At 35.8% G+C, this 27,971-nt stretch overlaps 1 protein-coding gene across 1 annotated transcript; it reads right to left on the bottom strand.

Annotated features, from left to right (window-relative positions):
* Positions 1-1,060: 1,060 nt before the first annotated feature.
* Positions 1,061-27,920, bottom strand: dennd3b (DENN/MADD domain containing 3b). Its single transcript, XM_084089939.1, has 25 exons — positions 27,378-27,920; positions 26,174-26,291; positions 21,846-22,110; positions 21,547-21,662; positions 20,972-21,096; positions 20,570-20,681; positions 20,321-20,440; positions 19,776-19,994; positions 15,933-16,048; positions 15,598-15,753; positions 15,400-15,496; positions 15,209-15,312; positions 14,695-14,834; positions 14,049-14,573; positions 11,064-11,323; positions 10,808-10,978; positions 9,711-9,840; positions 9,501-9,608; positions 7,170-7,309; positions 6,653-6,819; positions 5,826-5,965; positions 5,479-5,597; positions 4,899-5,036; positions 3,585-3,759; positions 1,061-1,947 (listed from the first exon to the last, which is right to left on the bottom strand). The coding sequence occupies exons 2-25, from the start codon at positions 26,255-26,257 to the stop codon at positions 1,877-1,879; spliced, it is 3,798 nt and encodes a 1,265-aa protein (XP_083946065.1). The 5' UTR covers positions 26,258-26,291; positions 27,378-27,920; the 3' UTR covers positions 1,061-1,876.
* Between the last annotated feature and the right edge of the window lie 51 nt (positions 27,921-27,971).

Below are 27,971 nucleotides of genomic sequence, written 5' to 3'. Positions count from 1 at the left end.
AAAAATAGCCCATCCACTTGACTTGACTACATCAGTATGATTTGCACCTGTCAACTTTACTGAAGAATGTGTTCACAAAATATTTCTTTGACATCAAAACTAATAATTTCTATGAATCAACTGTCTGTTATTTTGCTTCTTAATTATACAAATTCATACTTATGCTGCACACACCAGCTCTGAAAGCACTGATATGTGCTGCACGCCTACACACTAGACAATCAAGGGACTTAGGGACAGGATAGATGTATGCTGGCTTTGTCTTCCAGACACATCCCCAAAATTCCTTCCAGTGACGTCTGACAGTTAGATGGTTGACCCCAGGGTCAGTGTGTTACACATCAGCCAATCACTGCTCTTTGCATGGGCGGCAAAAAACAGCCAAGGGTCCCTTCTGCAAACACGTCCTGAGCAAGAGGGCTGATTCAGAATGTCTCCATGTTTATTAAGTCATATTTATTTAAATATTAAAGGCAAATGCTGACTCCACATTAACATTGATAAGATGTGACATTAAAAACACTTGCAAGAAAAAAAGGGCTGATCAAGGAGGAGATAAAAAACGAACATCACGAAGCAAAACAGTTTTTAGAACATTTTACTGCAAAATAATAATAGAAAACAATATATTATATTTAGTAAGAAATTATAATTTACTCTAAGAAAATAAAGCCTATTTTATTAAATATTACTCATTAATATTTTTAGAACATTGTGTATGCATTGGCAAATTATTTTAATTTCAATAAATCACATTTACCCCACACCCTTTATCTCATTATTGTAATGTGAAAAAATACATTTGATACATACAGTAATGATATTTTTTTGCATGTAATAATGAGAATTTTGTTTTTATTATATATATATATATATATATATATATATATATATATATATATATATATATACATACATACACATACATACACACACACACTGTATATATATTAAATTTAAAAAAATAAGATATTTAAATTTGTTTTTTATTTTAAAATTATTTATATATTATTGCATTATTTTGACAACACACACACACATACATACATACATATTTTTTTGTTGTTGTTGTTTGTTTGTTTTTGTTTTTTGCTGAGGACCAAATATGACCCAGACATTTACAAGATTCCCTTAAATAATTTCTGATATAAAATAAATACAGACCCCTGCAATAACAAAAACCCAGATAGATAGCAGAGTAAAAGAGCAAATTTTCATACAATCTTACAAGCCACTCCAGAGACACCACAAAGATTGGCACACTGTTACGCAATCTACTTATTATGGCTTCAGTCCATCTTTAGGCAGTGCTGGTGTTTGGACCTCAATTTCCTTTGATCCAAGGCTTTTCAGGAAATTGTGTACATGGCAGCTCCACAAACCTCACCCGATTCTATATTCAGCTCTTTCAAAATAAGAACAGCTTTTAAAAGGACTGAAAGCTTTCAAATTAATTCAGAAAGATATATTAAACTGTTATTTATATTTTACAGCTACAAGCTTCAAAGACTTTGCTTATAATCAGGCTATATAGAAAAACATTTTCACTGTTGAGATTTGAGCAATCCCATTCCTTAAGTATACGCTTCAAGAGCACAGCAATTGGTTCTTAATTTATTTTATTTATTTCGGTAGCACATTTTAAAATAACTTGAGTTGGCCAAAGTGCTTTCCATTCAAACAACATTTCAACAGCATAAATAACAAAGAACCAAAAATATAAAACACCAAAGCAAAAATACATTAAACCACAAGACAACAGTAAAACAAGGTGTAATTGCTGACTCAGTCATATGCCTGGGCAAGTAAATGCACCCTAAGACGTGATTTAAAATGACCCAATGATGTAGTTCAGCATCTAATATCCAATGGCACGTTATTGCAGAGGCAGGGTGCAGCAACAGCGAAGGCACAATCCCCTTTGGACTTTAGACGAGATTTGGGGACCTTTAATTTAAAAAAAAAAACCTTTTAAACCTATTAAAACCTTAAACTGCACTGACCTGCTACTTGGTCCACTCCCAGTCAAAATCCTAGTTGCTGCATTTTGGCAGTTCAACGGAACAAGAGGAAGCCGTAGATACAACGAATTACAGTAATCCAAACTTGAAAATATAAAAGCCTGTATAACCTGCTTCAAATCAAGACAAAAAGGGTTTTATTTTTGCAATGCGCTTAAAATGAAAGAAATCAGACTTCACCCCTGAATTTACATGCTTATCAAATTTAAGCTCTGAATCAAAGATCACTCCCAGATTCTTTGCTTGCTTATGTACTTTAGAGGCAGGAGGGCCTAGACGATCAAGACGATCACGTGGGTGACATAATGGAGCCGAACACTAGGCATTCTGTTTTAGCTTCATTAAGTTATAAAAAATGCTGTGCCATCCATAGTTTAATGTCTCTTAAGCAATTCATCAGGGCATTTAATGCAGATCCATCATATGCCTTCAACAAAAGATACAGTTAAGTGTCATCTGCATAACAATGATAAGCAACATTATATTTTCGACAAATAAGGCAGAGTGGTCGCATGTACAAAGAAAACAGTATGGGCCCCAGAACTGACCCCTGAGGAACCCCACAAACATAAACTGCAGAATCAGAGGAAATTCCCAATTGTACTAGAGAACTTCTGTCCTTTAAATAAGAAGATAACCATTTGAGGGCATTTCTTAGGATCCCTACCCACTGACTTAAACACTCTAAAAGAATTTCATATTCAACCGTATCAAATGCTGTCGTAAGATCAAGGAGAAGCGGAACAGCACACTTTCCAGCCAGCAATAAATCATTGTTTAATTTTTAAAAGAGCAGACTCTATACTGTGTTTAGACTGAAATTTATAAAAAATATATTTATTTATAAATGAAAGCAGCTAATGATAAACAGCCTTCTCCAAAATTTTAGATAAAAAAGCCAACTTTAAAATCGGGCGATAGTTACTAAAAACTAAAGGATCAAGTCTAGGCTTTTTAAAAAGAGGTATACAGTAGCATGCTTTAGACAAGATGGGACTATACCATTTGCTAGAATGCTATTTACGATACACAAAATTCTTCGGCCCACAACATTCAGAACCTGGAGAAGATGAGAAATATATGTAGGACTATTGGTACAAACAGCATTGTAGTAGTTGGTTGACTCCCTTATATAGTGACTGTCTAACTCTAGTAACAATTAAAATCAGTAGCTGCTCTACTCACCACATGCTGACGGGGTTACATGACACTTTCAAAGGGCAACAGTGTGTGTAATTCATTAAACTGAACAGATAGCAGATATAGAGAGAATGTGAAGAACATGATATGAAATAATAAAAAGTCTATGTGAATTCTGTATAGAATATTTTTGTATACAGAGTAGTTTTTGTATAAAGTGAAGAAAATAAATCTCCCTTTCTTCTGCTTTATCTTCCAAGAATCAAATTTAAGAAAATGAAAAGCAGGGTCCACAGAAATATTCCTCCCCTGTGTGCAGACAGCTGAGAAGCTGAGCTCATGTCACAAAACCTGATGCACCACTGTAAGTGAAGCTAAGACCTTTTCAGCTTGTTTAATCTACTCTCCAGATAGCGATTTTACCATCAAGTTTTGCAGAGCCGCTGAGTATGTATCGGTCTTCTGCTGAGAACAGCGTTTGAACGATGTCTTCATGGGCCTCAAGCTCCTTCTCAACTTCCAGGCTCTCAGAGTCCAACACAAAGATCTTCCCCACAACCTTGCTGAGGCCTGACCCACCACTACAACCAACCCAGACCTAGAAAGAGGAGACATTTTTTATAGTTTTTTTTTTTAAAAGATCAACATCCAATGTGCTATAATGCTCTTATTTCATCGTGATATATCACACAAATGAGATCACCAAACAAACAAAAAGATAAACTACTGTTTGAAAGTTTGGGGTTGGTAAGATTTTTTTTAATGTTTTTGAAAGAAGTCTCTTATGCTCACCAAGGCTGCATTTATTTGATAAAAAAATTGTGATATTGTGGAATATTATAACACTAACAGGCTGATTTGGTGTTCTTAGCATTATTAATGTTGAAAACAATCAACATTAATTATCTCTCAAGAAAATTTGCCATGATCTTCTGACATATAAGAGGCCTTTGTACCATTAAAACATCATACAAGTTTCATAGCTTAAAACGTTCTGCTCAATATTAACAAAGCATTTATATAATCAAGCTCCAAAAACGTCTCGTTTTGATATTGCGGGATCTGTGACGTCACATGGGCAAATATATTTGCAAATACATGCCTCCAGAGCAAGACATCGATGAATACATCATCACACCATGATGATACATCACCCCCGCATATATATACATTAGGGTTTTTTTGTGCAAAAACTTTATTAACATTATAAGTGATCCTCAAGGAACATATTCAAATAAAGTAATTTGATATTTTGTGGAAATTGTGAGGATTCTTTGATGAATAAAACATTTTTTGTATTTGAAATACATTTATTTTATGCTAAGTATACTACCCATACATTTATATATTTATGTACTTAATATAAATACTCTACAATTGTACTTTTATTATACTAAATTGATATACTTAAAGTCTACTAAATTGGAACAACTCATTTTGTACTTAATGTGCTTTAGTTACCCAGAAGCATGTTTGTAGTATACTTAGTATGAAATAGAAGTATTTTAAATACATTTTGGTATAGGTTTTTTTCACCAGGGTTCTTTCAAAAACAAAATCTTACTGACCCCAAACTTTTGAAAAGTTTTGACCATTATCATATTTAATTCAATGAATTTTAATTGCATAATAGAATAATTAATCTCTTTAAAGATTTTATTTACAATTCCAGTAGGTGGGAGTATGAGCATTGAAAAGTCATGAAAAAGGTACCATCTACACCTCCAGACTGAGTACCTGCTTCTTTACTCTGATCATACAGGTGACCTCACTGCAATTAGGGAGTGTGACCTGTTTGGGTGGTTTGATGGGGTCAGTGGAGTCCCATATAATAAGCTCTGCTGAGTCTGTAAAACTTGTCCAGATCTGTCGTCTCTAAAAATAAATAAAAAAACCCCCACAAAACAAGAGCCTAAGAACATTGGCATAAAATTATAATTTGCTTAGATGTAACCATTCACACCATTTAGTGGCATGGCTGACCTCTCTGATGGTCTGTTTGTGCAAAAGCATGAAATAGCAAAGGGAAACTACTTAACACTAAAACAGCAAAGCTGCAACACATTTAATACACAGAGACACCATAAATCCGACTTTATTAGTATAATAGAATAATAATATAAGGTTTATATCTTAAAACATTCATTCTTCTTTTCTTGATTAAATGAGATAAATCACTATCTATCTATATATAATGCTATATATGTGTTTTAACAGTATAAATGGGTCTTTATACATAAAAATATATATCTGCACTTTTATTTCAGGAAGGGGGATTATTATATTTGGATAAAGCTGATTCTGTGGTGACACAAACCTCCATAAACAGTGTGACTCTGCTGAAGGCACTGGCAGTGGTTTTCATATTGTCTGGGAGGGAAATCTTACGAAGCAGAGCTCCATTTGGGCTCAGCTTCATTACGCAATCTCTGGCACCTTCACAAACAATAAACAAAAGCTACATTGAAATTAAATACTGTATATATTCAGATTAACCTCATTAATGTCAAGCTATCTGTTGCCAGATAACCTCTGAAAAAACTATGACAGGTTTATTTCATGGCCATTTAAACGCTTTTGTAAAATATAATATTTAAAAAATCTATAGTGAGTATTGCAGCTTCTAGCTAACAACATGTTTCACTAGGCTGATGACAAACTTACCACACCATAAGGCGTCATTGTAAACTTGAATGGACTGCAGTCTGTCACAGGACAGACGAAACTGCATCTTCACCTTCAGAGAGGGGACGTCCCAAACAATCACAGTGCCATCTGCACTACAGGAATACACCTGCGCTTGGCTTGGAGAACACATACAAATTTATTTATAAAGTAATCTCTATTCTCAACCACAGTTGTCAAATATACAGAAAATATTCCAAACAATGCTGCCGCCTGCTGGTGAGATTACTGTTTTAATTTAATTATCTGTCTATCTATCTATCTATCTATCTATAATAAACTAAATTATAATAAATTATAATAATAATTATATTAGATATAATTCAATGTATTTTTTTATTTATATATAAATATATTTAGAAATATAAATATATTTATTTATTTATATATATATATATATATATATATATAAATAAATTACAACTATACATAAACAAAATGTATTATAATACATTAAAATAAAATATATAGTTAAAATGCATATATTAATTAGTATTTATTTCTATTTATTGTATTTCTATTTATTCTATTTATGTATTTATTTGTTTAATTATTATCTACATATTTATAGATAATAAACAAACTGTATTACAATAAAATGATATATATATTATAAATTGTATTAATACATTTTGTTTATTATCTGTAGATGATTATTTAATAACACACACACACACACAGTTTATATCTGTGTATATACATTTTATTATTATTATTATTATAATGACATCATTATATTATATTATTATATTATATAAAATGATATTATTATGATATATTATTCTCAGGTTACATCTAATATTTACCTTAATCTGTTCTCAGGGCTCAGTTTCTCCAAAGCAAAGTCTGTGACCTCTACATGGTGCTCCGTCAGCTGTTTATGACACAACATACTTTGAGCGTTGATTATGTAAATGACAGAGTCCTGAGAACCAATCCACACCTGCTCCTGGTCCAATCCCATCATGCAGTTCTGGACACAAAAAAACACTACTGTAAGATTTATACTTTCATCTTTCGATCCATAAGCTACAGTTAGGAGTTCAAGACAATGGAAAACAAAGCTGACACAATTTTCCAATCCACAAAGTGGCATCATATACATTTTACAGTGGTAATAAGAAAACTCTCAGAAAGGACTGTAACTATTAATAAACTGTCAACAGGTAAAAACCCAATCTGTTACTTGAAGATCCTAATATAGAAAAACACATTTTCACTGACTGCAGTGTCACTAAATAGAAAAGGACATTTGATACTGCTGTCAATTACTTGTCTATCATCTTTAATATATTAAATCAAAACTGATTAGCAGCATCTTACCAGTTGAGAATCTCCTAAATTAATGCAGTTTTGCATTAGGGACCAACTGACAGCATTGAACACAACCACTTTCCCACAGCTGAGAGCACACCAGAGCTTAGGGTTTCCATCCACACCACTGTCGCAGAAATTTAACTGGCCTGGAAGAAGTTGAAAGGAGTAATTTAACATTAAACCTTCCACAAACAGTTTGTTCATGTTACTGAAAAAAAAAAGAAAAAAAAGAAAGAAAAAGTGCTACACATTCTCATTTAGGTGTTTACCAAAATCTGGATCTAAAGCAATGCACACACACACACACACACACACACACACACACACACACACACACACACACACACAGTTGTAGTCAGAATTAATGGCACCCCTGGTAAATATGATCAAAAATGGCTGTAAAAAAATAAATCTGCATTGTTTATCCTTTTCATCTTTCATTTAAAATTTGCAAAAATCTAATCCTGAATTAGATCACATTATGAAATAAATGTTTTTCTCCAAAATATGTTAGCCACAATTATTGGCACCCTTTTATTAAATACATTTTGCTATCTCCTTTTTCCAAGATAACCCTCTCTGAGTCTTCTCCTATAATGCCTGATGAGTTTGGAGATCACCTGACAAGAGATCAGAGACCATTCCTCCATACAGAATCTCTCCAGATCCTTCAGATTCCAAGATCCATGTTGGTGCTTCTTCTCTTCAGTTCACTCCACTCTTCAGGTCAGGGAACTGAGATAGTCACGGCAGAAGCTTCATTTTGTGCTCCGTAACACATTTTTGTGTTAATTTTGATGTTTGTTTTGGATCGTTGTCCTGATGGAAGATCCAACCACGGCCCATTATAAGATTTCTAGCAGAAGCCGTCAGGTTATGATTTTTTATCTGTTGATATTTGATAGAATCCACAATGCCATGTATCTGAACAAGATGTCCAGGACCTCCAGCAGAAAAATAGGCCCACAACATTAAAGATCCAACGGTATATTTGTACACATGGGGTACTTTTTATCCTTGTGTGCAACAAACCCATCTAGCGTGTTTGCTGCCAAAAAGCTCTTTTTTTAATTTCATCTGACCACAGAACCCTGTGCCGTTTGAAGTTCCAGTCGTGTCTGACAAATGAATTTGCTGGAGTTTGTTTTTGGATGAGCGAGGGATTTAGATTTTTTTTGGTATAGGCTTCTGACCCCAAGACTCAATATAGACACACGTCCTCTTCCTGGCAGATTCGTAACATCTTTAGTTGATTGGAACTACTTAATTTTTGCCCTGATGGTCAAAATGGGGATTTTCAATTATTTAGCTATTTTCTTACAGCCACTTTCTATTTTGTGATGCTCAACAATCTTTTGATGCACATCAGAACTATATTCTTTGGTTTTACTCATTGTGATGGATTATTAAGGGAATTTGGCCTTTGTGTTTCCTCATATTTAAACTCCTGTGAAACAAGAAGTCATAGCTAGACAATTTCATGTTCCTAGTCATCCTGGTGTGCTAAAAAAAGGTAAATATTAATGGGAATATACTTCAGAGATATTTTACTATTTTAATGTGATTCCCCCCCTCACTCCCACTTTCAATTCTTTTACTTCAATGAAAGGTTCGATTTTAGCTATTTTTTAATGAAAGATCAAAAGGATAAACAATGCAGATTTATTTTTTGCAGCCATTTTTGATCATATTTACCAGGGCTGCCATTAATTCTGACCACAACAGTATATGTACATATTACACATAGGCTACATATATAAACTAGGGCTGTCAAAAGATTAATCGCGATTAATCACATCCAAAATAAATAATATATGTGTGTGTACTGTGTATAATTAAATTTGTATCTAGAAATACACACACATGCATGTATATATTTAAGAAAAATGTGTTATTTATATATAAAAAAATTATATTTATATAGAATATAAATTATATATAAATATATACAGTATGCAAATATTTCTTAAATATATACATGCATATGTGTGTATTTATATATACAAAATAATTACACACAGTACACTCACATATATTATTTAAACACAAACTTTTATTTTGGATGCGATTAATCGCGATTAATCTTTTGACAGCCCTAATATAAACACATGTTTATTCTATTCTATTCAATTCTATTCTATTCTATTCTGCTTGAGATCTACCAGGCATCGCTGCTTTCCTTGACTATATAATTATATTTAATTTGCTACATCCATGACAAATTTTTATTCTGAAAGAATGTATATAAAATTATGGCGAAATGTCATGGGGACAGGTTAGACAGGAGGAATATCATTACCACAACGTATATTAAATAACTATTTCATGCATGCATACCTGGAGTGTATAGCAAGACATTGACAGACTGAGGCTTCATCATGTTCTGGGATGGATTGATCTTGTGTTTCAGAGTTTCTGCTGTGGATCTAGGGATTATCATGGGGACTGTGGAAATGAAGACAAAAGACTTTAATAAAGCTGTCCTGTCTTCATCATATAGATGTTTTTACAGGTAGAGAATCAGACACATTATAGACGGAAATGCACCTTCTTGCCGTAGCTTTTCAAAATAGGCCAATTTGGAGGCAGCATAAACGGCCTTCTGGGTCTGTAAACAGCGCACCACTGTATCCATAAGCAGGACGTTGGTCAGTGCCTGCTGCATATATTGGGGGTCCTGATAACAGAAGAGAAGAGATCAAAGATCACAAAATAAAGTACTTTAAATTGTGTGTGTGTTTTAAAACATGTAAAAATTGGAAGGTAAAAGGGAGGAAACAGTTATCTCCTCAAGTAAGGAAAGAGATTCATTACGCACACTGAACAATTTACACCCAGTGAAGGAAGAGTGTGTGTGCATGTTTATCTAAATGGTTGGAAATGGAAATAAAGTAATAGGGTGTAGCAAAGCAATTGTGAAAATTATTAGAATTTTCTCAATTATTTTGACAGCTATAAATCATCCCTACACATCCTAAACACACCCTGCCCGTTACCATTAAAAACACTTAATGACTGCAAATCCCATTGGTAATTGTTTTCTATATTCTATAGGATAGATTTATAAAGCCTATGGTTTATAAAAGATATAAATTATTTATTTTACATGACTCATTTGAAAGATTTTAATCTCTAATACCTTATGGACTATTTTTTTTTTTAAAGAAAGTAATACTTTTATTCATCAAGGATGCATTAAATGACTTCATGGAAGTGAGAGACTTTGACATTGTTCTTTTAACCTTATATTCTGTTTTCAACATTGATAATAAGAAATGTTCCTTCAGCACCAACAGAATGATTTCTGAAGGATCATGTGACACTGAAGACTAGAGTAATGATGCTGAAAATTTAGCTTTGCCATCACAGGAAATAAGTGCTTTTAAATTGTATTAAAATAAAATATCCATTTTAAATTGTAGTAATATTTCACAATTTTTACTGTTTTGACGGATGCATTTTATCAGCATAAGAGACTTCTTTCAAAGACAGATAATTCATACCGGCGCCAAGCATTTGAAACCTTTGTATGTATATTTAATTCTACTATTAAGTTGGTAAGGAAGGGTAAATGGTTAATTTTGATTTCAAATTTTCTATAATATCTTCTGTCTTCGATATTTCACAGCACAGATGAACTTCACCTTATGGTTGTCTGCCATCATTCTGCCAGCCCACATCTCCTTGACCATCAGGTTCCACAGTTCACTCTCAGATTTTAAATTAGCCTCGAATATATCTTTCCTCAGGCTGTTCTTGATCTTTAGAGATGGGATCCTTAAAAGCAGGAACGGAGCAATGGAGATCTTCACCTCCTGGGTTCACATGATTCATAAGGTTACCACAAACACTAACTTCTCAGTTTGAATAGAATAATCACAGGTATGAACACTAACAAACCTCAATGTCCATAAACTTGGTGATCTCAAAATATCCAGGTCTGCCAGTGGTCAACAGAAAGAGCCTCTTCTGAGTCATGGCAATTTTACCAACACCATAACTGGTCTTCACAGAGCTGGACAGCTTGTACACACACTCATTGTTTTCCAGGTGTTCCAGGACCTCGGCAGGCAAGAGAACCTCCTGTGCTACTGCCTCAGTCTCTTGCCAGAAGGTGTAAAACACTCTGAACATCTCTGGATCAATCTGCTTCTGCCCACCTGAGAAAGCAGAGGGAGAAACTAGATCAGAACACGTTTTATAACAAAAATTGGTTACATAATGTCACATTACATAGTTGTTACATAGTTTTAATTAAAACTATTAATAAAATTAATATTAATTAAAAAAAAAACTAAATATATTAAAACAATAAGACACTACAAGTAAATGTATGTATATATATATATATATATATATATTTTTTTTTTTTTAAAGTATCAGCAATATAATATTGTTCAGTTTGCAAATGTATATTAATGTACATTCATTAATTTGCTATATTTAAAGTTTGCTAAACACTAAAAATAAACTTAAAATGAGCATTAGAATATATATATATATATATATATATATATATATATAATTTTGACCAATACAGATAAATTAAAAAAGTATCTCTATAATCGATGGATAACTGATATGGTACCAATTTATTGTGCATCCCTAATGATTTTACACATTAGCCATGTTTCCACCCACTTATTTTTATGCAAATTTTGGGATATCACATTTATAAAAAAAAAACGCTGGATGCAAATGTGAAGATGCGTATACATTCTAAATATAAGGTAATTTTCAGGGGGTTTTTTTATCCGATGTGCGCATAAACTACGATGGAAACACAGTTACCGCATAAATCCGAAGTAACACAGTTACCGCATAAATCCCTCAATGGGAAACAAAACATCTTGCATGACTGCCTCAACAGAGGATGTGACTGGATAACTGGACAAACCAGCGGATTAGTTTCAATGCACACCATCTCAAAAGTTGTTTTAATTATTCTGAAATGCCTGAGCCAAAGTCTGTTATCAGAATGTTTTAGTTTAATGCCCTCCCAGAACTCTCACATGATTGCGTTCACAAGCATCAGGTAACATGACATCATTTATTGCGTTTAGTCATTTATGATATAGGATAAAAGAGCCACAGCGGCTTCCCCGATTGCAGCAACTTCCATTTTTATTACATATATTTTGTGCACTGAGAGGGAAAGTGGAGCGTAATTGGCGTCTTAACAGTTTGAATGTCCATTATCAAGTTTGGAAGGATCTTCTGGGTGACTACAGGGCATTAATTGAAAACAATCAAAGAAATCACAGAAATTTGTTTCAAACTATAAATGGATTGCTTCAATGCTGATAGTACCCTGCCTGACTCTCAACAATTAATAATTTCTTCACTTTTTTAACTCTAAAATTAATTCAAAATTAAAAAGTCAAAAATCTGTTACACTGCTTCACTATCTTATCACTCTTATTTTTATGGTTCTTCTCACACTAATTTCTCACAGCTTGACTCTGAGGCTCTCAAAAGGGAGGTATCAAGTATGAATATCTACCACTTGCTTGCTTGATCCTATTTATTTAAATCTTTCTTTGATGTTTTGTGCCCTACTGTCTTCAGTCTAATAAATAATTCAATGCAGACTGGGGTTACAATTTCTAATGCTGCTGTAACTCCTGTGCCAGAAAAAGAAAACGCTACCTTGGGCGACTGTAACAATTTCTGCCCCATTTCAAATCTTCTGTTTTTGGCAAAAATACTAGAACGCATTGTTGCCTCTCACTTGTATAACCATCGCAATGTTAATAACCTATTCAAACCCCTTCAGTCAGTTTTTTTGTAAATTTCACAGTAATGAAAGGCTATAGTCAGGGTTGCCAATAACTTGTTGTTTGCTTCTGATTCTGGCGCTATTTCCATTCTCATCCTTCATCAAGAAGCAGCTCTGAGATCAACATAGTCAGATCATAGTCTTTTACTTACTCGCATTGAAAGTGCTGTTGGTGTTTAAAACTGATTTAAATCCTATTTTACTGACCACTCCCAGTTCATTGCCTTGTGTGTTTACCGGTATGAGATCAGTTTGGTACTCACTGGTATTCCTCAGGGCTCAATTTTAGGCCCTTTACTCTTTAATATCTATTTGCCACCATTTGGGCATCTGTTGTGATCGATCGGCCTTCATTATCACTTTTATGCTGATGATACTCAAATCTTTTTCTGGCACAGGAGTTACAGCAGCATTAGAAATTGTAACCCCAGTCTGCAATGACTAAAATATTTGTACACTGTAAACCTGGTGAAAATCTGTTTGCTTTCTTTTTGATTGGGTTTCTGAGATCAAGATATGGATGAATAACAATTTTCTCTGTTTGAATATGAAGTTATGGTACTCGGTTCCCCCTACCAACTTTCCAAAGCTGGTTCACTGACTCTGTCTGTTTTCTGTTTTGGAGTGTCGAAGAAAATAAAGGCCTCATTTACACCGTCAGTGAAATGTGACCCAATTCCGATTTTTTGCTCACACAGATCAGATGTGTTCCATGACTGTGTAAACAGGAAAAAAACGCAAGCATTCGGATATTTCCAGATTGGTTTCAGGCCTCATACATATGTGGAAATAAATCAGATATAAATTCGATATGTGCCAAAGCGACTGTCATGTAAACAGGCATTTTAAAGCCCAACTAAAGACGTATGTTTTTGACTCGTTGTTTTATATATCGTTTACCTTGTGTCCGGCGCTTTAACAAGGCGCCATAGAAAATAAAGTTTATTCATTTGCCAGGAAGTGACGAGTTTGTTCTCTTGAAAACATGGGATGGAAACGGTGCTTTCTTCGCGAATGCTTTATGTGGTATTCCAATTTTGCGCACAAGTTAAATTCACACCTTTGGGTGCAAACATAGCTAGTGACACACTGCAGCTCAGACTTACCAACAGTGAGAGCTTCAAATAATCTCTGTGTGGTGGCCACGTCCCGCACAATACCCGATTCCTGAGTACATTTCACAAACTCCTCCAACTCCATGTTGGCCTTGGGGAGCTTGAACGTCTTCACTTGATAGTCTGATTCCATTTGCAAGCTCTTTTCTCCGTTCTTTACCTGACAGATGAGCCGATTGAGCTCAGGTCTCCTCTGTGCCTGGACTCTCTCCTCTACTTGCAGAGAGTCAACCAGCATCTTTACCTGCTCTCCTGGAAAAATCTCAATATCTGTTTTGTAAAGGTTCTGAAAGTCACTGAGGGCATCCAAGCGCTTAGAGTTCAGCATGTTGATGAGGCCGCGGAGGTAAAAGTATCTGGCTAGCAGGGAGGAATCATCAGGTGGGCTGGCTGATATGGCTTTGTTCAACTGGTGAATAAGATCTCCGAAGTAATGGCGCACGTTGGGGTAGGTAAAGAGAGGAGGGAAATCTGGGAGCTGGAAGACCTTGACTGGTCTGGCTGGAGTATTCAGAGCTTTTGGGATAAGGAATTTGCAAGGATGATCAGTAACATAAATATATTACGATTATCTAAATGCCATTTTTATTACAAAACTGAGCCGTGCAGATGAATAACGCTACTGCAGTTCTCTTACACATTTCAGGAATGATTTTAGTTGGAGACATCTGTCTGAGGACACTCAGCTGTTTCTCATTGTCCAGGTTAGTTAGACTTGTGCTTAGATGTTTAGTCAGTTTAGTCAGATTCTTTTCCTTTGAGGGTCTTCTCCATCTACTGAAGAAATGAATAACAAATTATATTTCAATGAAAATAATTAAATGTTAATATTTTGGAGGAATCTAAAATATATAATATAATATTATAAATAATAATAATAATTTATAGTAATTATTTTTAGATTTCTTTGATAAAAAATACAATAAAAAATAAAAATATTTCGAAATATTATTACAATTTAAAATAACTGTTTTCTATTTTAATGTATTTTATTCCTAACTGCCATTACTTCAGTCTTCAGTGTCACATTACCCTTTAGAAATATTTCTTATTATCATTGTTGAAAACAGTTCAATTCAGATACAGAATTTTCCTTGTGAAACTTTAAGTGAGGAAATTTGTATAGAAAAGACAACACAGCTTCAACTTACTTTTGGTCATCTTTCCTAATACTACCCTCCATTTGGGTAAATCTATCCATTTTTCCACTCAAACGTTCTTTCAAGAAGGAGAGGAAAATTTGTGTTTCCAAGACCTGCAATGAAGAAAAATCCATCAGTTGTACGGTTTGGTTCTATTTCTGAAGGTTGAAGACTAGATATATTATTAACTGGAAAGTCACTTTTTTATAAAATGGTTGGTCCTCTGGCTCCCTGGTCTTGAGAAACTCATCAGTGTTAAAAACTCTGTGTTCGTAACTTAGGTAATCACTGACATCTCTGGGAAAATAAGCACAATCATTTTTTCAATTAGACATACAATATGAAGAAGATTCAAATTCAGTTAGTTCAAATTCAGTTCAGTTCATGATCTCACTGACCTAAACATGTTAACAATGAGCTCCAGGGTGATGTTTTGTATCTCCAAATTGAGTCTGTGTTGCCAACGTCTTCTCTGCATCCGAAACTCATTAAGATCTCCACAGATGCTCTGATGAACCACTTCCAGGTCATAGTGTAATTGAAGACCTTTCCTTCTGCATGAAGACCCAGCAAAACAATCACAAACCTGGCAAATACATAACGGGACCTGGTCTCGCCAGCTGGGTCTGATAATGTGAGATTATCAATATATTGTATATTTTGATTACTCCAATAGAATAAAGACTCTTAGTAAGACTTAGTAAGACTGAATTTAATGGTTAAATGTTCTTACCGACTCTTGAAACTTTGAGCAGCTGCCTTTGGGGTGTCTGGGACGTCAACGCAATGACAGCGAGAGCAGGACACAGTTCCCTCATCAATATTGATCAGAATTAGGTCATCAGCTTCCTGATAAATGGACAGTGATTTCACAGATCACAAATCACAAAAGTTGACAGGCATTTGATATAAGTAAAAACCACTGTCATGAATTTCTCAATATATAAAGGTTGGCTTTTAGGTTGGCTCTCTTTTATAGAGATAAATAAATCAAATCATAAAAAATAAACCCAAAACATCTAATTTGATCTAAAGAAGATTTAAATTTAGGCCAAATATGTATCTGATATTTGGTAATAAACTATGGTAATCCCAAAACTGCAAGGGAAAAACATATTCCTAAAATATAAAGACATTTATAAATTATTAATTATATTGTGTGATACTGATATTAGACATGCAACTGCTTTTAAATAAAATAATTTGTCAAGGTGCCGGTCTGGGGTGTGTTTCCTAAAAGCATCTTTGGTCAGCTATGCCAGCTTGTCAGCAGCCATGTCACCCTGTAGCCCAAGACTGGTTGCCCACTGAAGCTAAGCAGGGTTGAGCCTGGTTAGTACCTGGATGGGAGACCTCCTGAGAAAATCAGGAAGCTGCTGGAAGGGGTGTTAGTGAGGCCAGCAGGGGGTGCTCACCCTGTGGTCTGTGTGGGTCCTAATGCCCCAGTATAGTGACGGGGACACTATACTGTCAAAGAGCACCATCCTTCGGATGAGACGTAAAACCAAGGTCCTGACTCTCTGTGGTCATTAAAAATCCCAGGATGTCTTTCGAAAGAGTAGGGGTGTAACCCCGGCATCCTGACCAAATTTGGCCAGTGGCCTCTGTCCATCATGGCCTCCTAATCATCCCCATATACTGATTGGCTTCATCACTGTCTCCTCTCCACCAGGGGCCGGTTGCACCAGCTGTGCGTAAGTTATAACTTAGCCTAGTTTTGACGTAAATGGACACTAAGTTATGACTTACGCACTTCTAAATATTTTTGCGTTGCACCATTAAACTTAGTTAAAGCGTAACTCTACGTATAAACTAAATATTTACGGCAGCCTCCGATCAGGGGTAACGGTTGGAATAAAATATTAGACAGACTGAACTGCATCAATAAGCTCTTCTTTTACCTGACAGACTTAAATTCTTTAGACATATATGATAATGCTGACATTTACACTCGCTTACATTTTAAGAGAGAGAACATTATGTGAAAAGATTACCTTGATAGCGGCTCTTTAACACGAACCAGTCCTAAACAGCGCGCCGCCGTGCGCATCGGTCCATGTTGTGCATGTCAAATATCAGTCATAATCAATAAACGTAATTTCTTATGTTTTTTGTATCAGTATTTATTTATTGATCCTTATAAATACAGTTTCTGAATGTTATTTACATATAAAAACACTTTTGCTATTCATGATCAAGTATCATATTTAATTGAATTTAATGGCTTATTTTTACCGCTAGTAACGTGAGGCAAAAGAATGAAGGATAAACTGAAATTCACGGCATTTCAACACAACTTCTGCTCACGTATTTCAAGGCTGCTATTGGATCATCGAGGCTAAACGTCATATTATGCGACTACGCATTACTTTACGGAGAGCTTACGACCTACTAGCTACGTTCTGCCTTACAAACAAATGGTGCAACGGAATAAAGTACTGAGTTAGTTACAAACTAGCTAGTAGTTACTAAGCCTCTAGTGTGGACTTTACGTTCCAATTTAAGAAAGAACTTACGAACGGCTGGTGCAACCCTACCCAGGTGTGTGGTGGGAGTTCTGGCACAATATGGCTGCCGTTGCATCATCCAGGTGGATGCTACACATTGGTGGTGGTTGAGGAGCCACGGGCATCAATTCAAGTGTACTTGGTTTGCAAAGACAAGAAGTTAATTTACGTTTAGGGCAGCAAAAGTGCTGCTTGACCAAAATCTGGGTGTGTCTTACCTCAGTTTTAATTTAATGTTACTTTAGATAAGTGTACGTGGGAAACCACGGCATGGCCAATCCAAAGCTATTATAAGAGAAGTAATGTTGGTCAGCTTATAAGAGTCGCCATACCTCGTTAAGTTAAATTCAAGTGTATGCAATTCCATGGGGGCTATACCAAAGTATCTTTGATTATGTAAACGTGAATGTGACTGATCTCAGATATATAGCAATTACCTCTGTTTGATGACTAAAACTGATGAGCTTGTGAACCTGAGACCCGCATTAAATAGAAGACGTGAGTACCTCTGAGCGACATAGTTTCCTAATTTGGAACAGGTAAAATATACTTAGAGTTAAAAAGAATAATCAAACATTCACTCACTTTTAATGATGCTCAGATATCATTAAAATCTTTTTCATTTATGGAGTCAGATTAAATAATGAGGTAATACATATGAGAAAATGTATTTCATTTAATCTTGATGTGTAAAAGGAAAGACAGTAACGCGCAGAGACCGTCACCCGTCTTAGCGGAAACCCCCATTTGGACCATTATACGGGCTTACAGAAGCATAGTTTCTTGTTTGCTAAACAAGTTAGTTTCTTCTTGTAAAAGAAGTTATTACTCCACCACCTGTGTGACCTGTGTGGCTGAATAACAAATTTGCGACAATACGGTTTTGAGAAACGGTCGTGACAAGCTAGTTGATTTCTTCAATGATGCATCATACTATGGTGCTATGGTAGCAGCGAGTCATGTCATTGTAAAGAAAACGCACCCAGTCAGCTCAAGGTTTGTTTGTCTTGTGTCTTGTGACACCTGGTGTTTGTGTTGTCATGCCTTGCCCCATATGTTACCTTATCTCATTGAGCTCCCATCTGGTTAGTATATTTTTTTTTTTAGCTTTTTATTTTCCTCCCTTGCTCTCCTGACTGCTTTGGCTGGCAGATCCCATCATTCCTGTTGCACCCTTCCTGTTCCCTTTAGGATCTTCCCTGTCCGCCAGCCCCAAGATTCTAACTTATACCACCGCCAGGTCCCTACCTCTACTCTCCAGGTTCAGCAAACAAAAACTAAACTAACCAGAGCTCAAAAACAAGGCTAGAAGAACAGGAAAAAAATAAACAAAATGAAGAAATAACCAAATCTCAAAAACTTAAGATAAATGACAGGAAAACAAGACTGAGGCTGAATCCGAAATTGCCCCCTATACCCTCAAATACAAACCAAATAAGGTAACAGGGGCAGAGTAACAATAGACAGAGCACCTGACATGACAACAAAAACACCAGGTGCCAGCCATGTGGTCCAAATATAGAAAGGAAACAAGACAAACTAACCCTGAGCTGATAAGATCGGCACCCTAACATAGATAGATAGATTTCATTAAAAAAAAAGTCTTATAATAATAAAACTGAATTATTTAATTTTGACAATTTTTTTTATTTCAAAGCAGTTGCATGTCTAATATCATGATAAATATTTTACACACAATATTATTGCTTATTTATAAATGTCTTTATAGTTTAGGAATATGTTTATCTATACATTTATCTATACATTTATCGATCAATTGATAATTCTATCAATCTATCTATCTATTTATCCATCTATCGATCGATCGATAATAAAAATGTCAACAATTGAAATCATCAATAGAATAAACAATAATAATCTCTTAGAAAACAGAATGAAAACATTAATAACATTACATTTGTTAAATGTTAATTATTTTTAATGTATTTTCTTACGTATACTCTAAATTTTCACAGTCCCTCTAGCACCCCTTTGCGGACTCCAGTTTAAAAAAGCCTGAACTAAAAAACAGCTAAATGAGTTGATAGGGAACATTTCTTAGACTTTACCATAGCAACTTCCTGATAGTGGCTGATGTGGCATCCCATGAGGAAGGCAGTCGGAGCCATAACGAAGTCAAGCATCTGTTGGGACAGTACGGGCACCAGTGGATGCTGCCAGCGCAAGGGCCAAATATACAGCATGAAACACTCAGCGATCAGGGTCAGTTTGGACCAGTCGGAGGAAAAGAACACCATACGCTGCTCTGTGAGTATACTGGCTATGATCTACATGGGAACAGAAACATGCAAATGTATTTGATGTGGACCAAGATTTCAATATCATTTTTGTTTAATCAAAAAAGTTTTGTTTTTTTTTCTCTCAAATATTTGCATCTAAAATTGACTGATAGCCAAACAGTCAATTTTAGATGCAAATAGGCAACTAGATAACTCTTTCCTTAGAAGTTTGAATGAACACACACACACACACACACACACACACACACACACACACACACACACACACACACACACACACTGCTCATTCAAACCGCTAACAAGGAAACTATCCATTTATTGTTGTTTCCATATTTAGAAATCAGCCTTTATACCTGCAGCAGCTCTCTGGACTTGAAGCAGAGGAATGGAAGATGCAGGTCCAGGTCAATGACAGGATGATTTTGATCTTTTTTGGATGGAAGTACAATGGTCAGAGGTCGCAAGGTGAACATCTGAAAAGAAAAATTATATTATATATTATACATTATATTTTCACATGTAACCACACATCTTCTGGTGGCATTACAGTTTTACTAAGCTCTCTGAATTTGCTAAACTTTAGATGCCTAAAATAAACCCACCACATGCAGCTGACCAGGAGGTGGAACTGGGATCAGAGACAGTTTAGCAGAGAACTCCTTCACTTGCTCTTCCATATCAGTCATTTGGCAGATTTTGAGCTGCTGTAAGAGGCTGCGGATGGGAGAGTGAAAACTCAGGTCATGAGGAAAAATCAGCATAGACTGCAGAAACAACTTTGACATTTGCAGGTTTATTTCTATGAAAAGTGTGACATTATGGTGGTATCAAACTGACAAACTAAGTACAGCATGAAGGCAGAATGCAGTTTATGATGTACCAATGCAAATCTAATACTGCCGACAAGCCTGGTGTTATATAGTATATTCTCCTCTGTCTCCCAAATATATATATATTTTTTCCAATACATGTGAATAATCTTGAATCTTGACTCTTGGCCATACCTGGACAGACAGTCCTTGAGAGTATTGTAATATGGGTGTTTTGAGATAACACATATCGCATAAGCAGTGTAGAGTTGTGGAAACTTGTATGAGGACCGGTGTCCATTCTGATGAAGTATCCCTTCCTGTATAACAGAGTTTAACCTTTATAAAAAGGTGGCTTTGAGACCATAACTAACAAACATTACATATATACTGTAACTCGGATGCCAAACCAACAATGTCCAAACAGTAATCAATTTTAAAGTCCCCATGTAGTCAACAATTTTATCCCTTAAAACTCATCTGTGATCACCAAAATTACATATTTAAATGTTTTGTCCTGTGAAAAAAAATCTTTATGCCTTAAAATAGCTTGAATGTAACTTTACACCCTTGCCACATTTAGTATACGTGGATCCATGAATATGCAAATAATGCAAACATTAAAAACTTGATTTTCACCACAGGGGGACTTCCAGTTACCATGTCAAAATAATTCAGGACACACTCATAAACAGCAGGTGACATTCAGCGCAGGTGATCTGTCAATAGACAACCATAATGCTAGGTTTTTAAGGTAATAAGAATCTGACCTGTATTGATTTATAGTACTGGAGAACTACTCCATGAGACTGGTTTCCAAACACATCAGTGAAGACTAGGAAGTGAAACTTTTCCACCTTTTGCTCCCGAGTTACCTGAAGCCCTCCTGATTTAGAAGAAAGAAATGAATGTTAGTGTAATCTAATCATTCTAAACTAATGTTAACGCTAGTCTGCACTGAATTATTTAACATTTACAGCATGTATTCTTCTTTATATTGCTGTCTGTGTGCTGACCTTTGCCCCCTTCTACAGAGATTTTATACTGTTAATACAGAATTTAGTTTCACCTGGAAAGCAAAGATGAGGCAGAGCCACCAGATCCAGGTCTTTGGGAACACTGACATCCTCTGTGATTTCATCCTTGGGGTTTTCAGTGTTAATAACGGGCCTATCCGTTTTCTTCTTAATGAAGGAGCGTCGTAGTGGAGTACGGCTGAAATTTCCCACAGCCGGTTCAGTGACGCTATCTTTGGGCACAAACGGAGGAGCACAGACCTGTATGACCTCAGGATCGAGCCGAGGTAGAGGACTTTCATCCTCCTGCAGCAAAGACTGGTCACATACAGAAAAACAGAGGACATTTACACATAAAATCACATGATGCATGGTGATTCTCCATGGTGATTTTAAAGGTGTATCAATTGCCCATGATTCATTTGTTCTAATACCCAAATGTCCAATATTTTACTGAAATAAAGTTAGTATTTGAGCATTTATGTTCTATATAGAGCCACATTGAATCTTTTTTCTTCTTCTTTTTTTCAAAGAGTGTACAATGGCACCTTTTACAAAGTAAGTGAATGTTTTTAAAATAGCTATGTCCCATATATACAATAATAAAACTAAACGGTAACGATTAACCTGAAAATGAAACGAAAAGATGCACCACAATCACGAATTCCATCACATTATATGTTATGGCCCTGTGCCTGTTTCATCATGTCTCGTGAACAATGTTTTCTGTGTCTTTAGCAAGAGATCTAGTTTGTCTAGGGCACCTATTATGCCCCTTTTCACAAGAAGTAAAATAAGTCTCTGATGTCCCCAGAGTGTGTATGTGAAATTTTAACAGATCATTTTTTACAGCATGTTTAAATTGTCACTTTTTTGGCCTCAGAAAAACACGCCGTTTAGTATGTATCCCTTTAAATGCAAATGAGCTGCTAATGAGCGCAGCCTCACGAGCTCGCGCTCAGTGCCAGGACAATCTCATCTCACGGAATGATAATATCAAAACAGAAACTCTCAGTAGCGGTGTTCATTTCGACCTGGAGTCGGACAATAATGCCTACAGAATCAGAGAATATATGCTGTATGGAGATAGAACAGGTATAGTTTAGTTTAATTGCGGTTAACGTATTTGCCATCTGCTTTTATCCACTACCCAGCAAACACATTTACATTGTGGCAACGTCTGTGGCACGTTGCATTTCTGCTATGGCAACGTCGCTGTCTACGTGCTTGCAACATTGTAACAACATAGAATTGTAAAACGACAGGGCTGTCGCAACGTTGCTACGCGACATTCAGCAACTGAGAGACGATGTTCTGACAATTAATTTTTTTATGCTAGATATGTCTATAGATATCCCCCATGTAGCATGTTATGTTTTGTGGTTAATTTTTAATTAGTCATATGTTATATAATTATATACTTTTTAAATATTGTTTATCCTTATTATTATTTATGGGCCTAACAGTAAATTCATTATAATCAACACCTGCAAGTGTACACTTTGAAGAGTAAAAATGACATAGAAGGTTAGCTAATTCAACTTTATCAAAACTGCATATGGTAATCAAATTGCACTTCCAAAAGTCATACATTTGTGAGAAGAAATAAACAGGTTATACAGGGAGTGGACTAACTAGCATGAGCAAACATGCGAAAATCTGGCAAAGAAACAAATGTGACGACAAATCAAAGGAAAATATCTATATAAATATAGCTGCAAGCAGCGATTACGGGCCCAAGCCGGTGGCACCGCAAATTAGGGCTTGGGCCCTAATAATAGAAAAAAATAATAATAGAATTGTTAATAATAGGCCCTAATAATAGAATAGGGCCTATTATTGGGCCCTAATAATAGAAAAAAATAATCCTTACGAAAACAATAGGGCCTTCGCCCTTTCAGGGCTTGGGCCCTAAATAAACAGGTGTGCGAGCAGTTACAAACATATGATTTTTTTTTTCTCTGTGCGTTTCCAAAAAAATATATATATATAAAACATTAACGTGCAACAAGTAGGCTACGCGTCGCTGCCTGTTCAACTCATCATTAAAGTCATTTTGGCTTCATACTTTTGGCATAAAGTTAAATATTTGTCATACCTGACGAGATGATGTTCAAAAAAATGTCACATCAGATAAGGAAGTTGTAGGTTGTGTTTGATTAATTACGTATCTTATTTGGCTGAAGTAAATTAAACGTAATTCTCACGTATCCTTGCTCGATGAAGAATGAGACGGCCCAACGATCAGTTGAAATTCAAAAGGCTGATTTTCGCGCTTCAGGGCAGTGACGAATACATATGTTGTCCAGTGGTTGTCCAGACACCCTATAGGCACAACCTTAAGCAATGGCCCTGAACGGTGGTTTAATGTCAACATTGTGTCAACGCTGTAACAACGTAGTTATAGCAACCTTTTGGCCATGTTGTTAAAACGTTGTTAGAAGGTTGGGTACGTTGCGCCAACGTTCTGTGTTTGCTGGGTATACAAGTGTGCTGTAGCGGACCCTTCCGAATGATGGCCAAAAATATACTCATGAGTTTAATGGAGTTTATTGTACATCACACAAAAGATGAAGCATTAGTTTTACTCCAGAAAATCAGTGTAAGAGCTGAATAAACACAGTATAATAAGTGCGCATTAAAGTCTTATCCATAAACTCTCCCTCTCTATCCTTCTCATTATCATCAACATACACAGCGAATTACACAAAACACTCGTTACACCTATCGCTCCGGGGACTGTAAGCTGGATCAAAAGTGAGTTTTGCCAGAGAGCCTGGCCAGTCCCTATTAAGTCCTATTCCTACCGAATTTTGGTTGTAGTTCCACCAGAGTTCCACTGGGGGCGATCGCCCATGAGTGCAAAATGAATGGGAGTCTATGGAGCTAGACGGCTAAATTTGTCTCTTTCACCCGATTGCCGTTGACAAATCTCAGATTTGATTGTAGGTTTTGCAAGTTCAACATGGGTTATAGGTCGAAAGTTGAATGAATGAGTACTTATGTCCTTTCGATTTCTTACAGGTTGTGTTGTTGTTGCCCATAACACGCTAGCATTCTGCACTCGTCCTGTGAGCGCCCTCATATGGAACCAGAGTGGAACTGCAACCAGTTCAGAAGCCGGAAGTTTACTGAGAGTGGAAGTTCTCCCCTTATTAGACATTCTCTGGTGTTATGTAATAAGGATACAAAAATATGGTAGGCCTAAAGGTAATTCGTTACAATTATGTCAAAAACCAAAGTAGCCTAATCAGATTACTACGGAGCCCCTAAACAGACCTTTGCAAAAATAAAAATATAAAGACTTCCACGTGCTCACGAGAAACGTATCTATCTATCGAGAAATTATCGCGTGCTCACGAGAAACTATTGCGTGAGCACGAGGTGTATATGACATTCCTCTTTCATACAATCGTAGTTATATTAATAAATGTCCTGGCTCTTCCAAGCTTTATAATGGCAGTAGATTGCAACCAACAGATTGAAGTGATTTTTTTAACCAGGGGGTTAATAAAGGGGGCTTTCCTGTAGCTCAATGGTCATGGGTTCGATTCCCAGGGAAAGCGTCTGCCAAACGCATAAATGTAAATAAAGGCCTTCTGAAGCACAACAATGAGTTTGTGTAAAAAAAAATATATATATTTAAAACTTTATAAAGTAAAATAACTAGCTTCCAGCCAAACGAACATCCAGATTCCACTTAAGTGTAAAGCGCAACCTATGCGAGTAATGCGACGTACTGCTGATATTTACGCTACGCCATGACGCACTACGCTCCTTCCGACGCCGTAAGTTGCGCATTAGACATAAGTAGACTGTTGGTAACTTCAATCTGTTGGTTGCAATCCACTGCCATTATCAAGCTTGGAAGAGCCACGACATTTATTAATATAACTCCAATTGTATTCGTCTGAAAGAAGAAAGTCATATACACATAGGATGGCTTGAGCATGGGTAAATCATGGGGTAATTTTCATTCTAAAGTCAACTACTCCTTTAATAACGTAATAGCTTTCTAAGAATATACACAAGCTTACCAAAATTATTCTTATAAGAATGTTTTCCAACAAAATAAAGGAATTTAATTTTTTTCGTCAGGCACTAATTTGCAGACTCTTAATAAGCCGCTCAGTTGAAGGTTCCACTTGTTTGAGCAATGGAGGCAAAACAGATCTGACAGAAATTTCGAAAAGGAGAATTAAAGAGCTGATTTTGTTGCTTTTTACTTGACTTTGTTTACATAATATGTGACTTTAAAGTAATCAGATTACATTATTTTTATATTGTGGTAGATTAAGTTACTGAATACTTTTTTATGAAGTAATTTGTAACTGTAACAGATTGCATGTTTAAGGTAACCCTCCCAACTCTCTTATTGTACCTGGGACAGCTCCTTCAGTTTATCATTTGAAGGTCCAACAACGACACATGCTTCCAGTAATCCTATAGGCAGACCGTCTGCCATTGAGAATCAAAAGGATTGTCACTCCTCATAAGATCTGCAATACACACACACAGAGAGAGAGAGAGAGAGAGAGAGAGAGAGAGAGAGAGAGAGAGAGAGCGAGAGAGAGAGAGAGAGAGAGAGAGAGAGAGAGAGAATACACATTCATTTCCATGCTAATGGATATCTGAAAGTAGAAAATTTTAGCTTAACACTCAACCGTATAATGTGGTAACCTACAGTGAGGAAAATAAGTATTTGAACACCCTGCTATTTTGCAAGTTCTTCCACTTAGAAATCATGGAGGGGTCTGAAATTGTCATCGTAGGTGCATGTCCACTGTGAGAGACATAATCTAAAAAAAAATAATCCAGAAATCACAATGTATGATTTTTTAACTATTTATTTGTATGATACAGCTGCAAATAAGTATTTGAACACCTGAGAAAATCAATGTTAATACCACATGATTTCCAAGTGGGAGAACTTGCAAAATAGCAGGGTGTTCAAATACTTATTTTCCTCACTGTATAAAGATACATACATTAACATCTTACACAAATCCCATAAATCGGGGATAACACAACATCAACCAAACAAGCAACTACAGGCAACTTCTAACTCAGATAACATTTTAAAAGACCACACCAATGATGCCAGGCATGGTTGTGGAAACAGAAGAAAGTTATTACACACCCTGGATGTGTATCATAATCTAATTTTCCTGCTCTGGAAATTCCTGGGTTAAATTAGACTCATGTGTGTTGCAAGAGTAAAATTTCTCAAGAGCAGGCTACAATATTTTAATAAATAAAGTAGCCTACGTATTAAAATTTAGCTATTTTAAACACACACTCAATCCACAATTGAAACAACATGCAACACTTCATATAATTAGTCACTACTCCCTCCCCTCCTCTTCATAAGGTTTATTAACAATTATTTTTCCTACTTCAAGAGGTATTTAACCTAATAGGAATAGCTGCAAAAGTGTTAACATAGACGGTAGGTGTTCTCTGTTCTCTATGAACATCTAAATAGCCTAATCTCAGTTAGCGAAAACGTTAAAAAAAAATCATCATCGTGTATTCTACCCATATAAAATGTTCATGTTTGCTGTATAAGATAAGAATGCACGCACCTTTGTCGATCATCGGTATTCCAAAAGTGAAATTACTCACCGGGACAGTTGGGAATGAACTGGACACACACCTTCCAGCAAGCGGAGTACATGATCTGCGCATGCGCTCTACAATCAACAGGTAGGCTACGTTGTTCTCAACGGCCAGGTGCTACCATTATGGTGAGGCAAGCCTGATTATATTTGGAGAGCAATTATCTGACATAATAATAGCTAGTTTTAAACACATCAAATATCCGTAAACAGACACAACTCTTAGAATTGTGACACCCAGAAATAACTTAGGCTATCATAAGAGCTGTTGATTAAAGGTTAATCATCTCTTTTCACTGACTATTGGCTGAAATAATAATAAAAAAGTTTCTAGCACTCATTTTTTTACCTTATTCATTCATGAAATACGACTGACATCAGTGGATGAGAGCAAATTACGTTTTAAACGAATTAACTCGGTAAATACACATGGGATTTATGTAAAATATTGCAGAAATCGCTCACTGTAACTCCACGGTAATCGAGTTTTTAAAAGCGAATTTACTTTTTCCTGGCTCGTGTATGTAATTATGTGTCACCCAGTATCCAATGTACTTGCGC

The sequence above is a fragment of the Abramis brama genome (assembly GCF_963993115.1).
Source record: "Abramis brama genome assembly, chromosome: 17".
In the NCBI taxonomy this organism is placed as follows: domain Eukaryota; kingdom Metazoa; phylum Chordata; class Actinopteri; order Cypriniformes; family Leuciscidae; genus Abramis; species Abramis brama.
The sequence above is the reverse complement of the archived record's forward strand: the minus strand, read 5'-3'. Positions and strand labels throughout refer to the sequence as shown.

What these genes read in the sequence shown, in the direction of transcription:
- dennd3b (XM_084089939.1), bottom strand. Translation starts at nt 26,257, where the DNA reads ATGGCAGACGGTCTGCCTATAGGATTACTGGAAGCATGTGTCGTTGTT. An exon ending in ACTATCAGGAAGTTGCTATG is followed by an intron (nt 16,049 to 19,775) that starts GTAAAGTCTAAG and finishes TCCATTTATCAG; the next exon opens with GAAGCTGATGACCTAATTCT. An exon ending in ATTAGGAAAGATGACCAAAA is followed by an intron (nt 14,835 to 15,208) that starts GTAAGTTGAAGC and finishes TCATTTCTTCAG; the next exon opens with TAGATGGAGAAGACCCTCAA.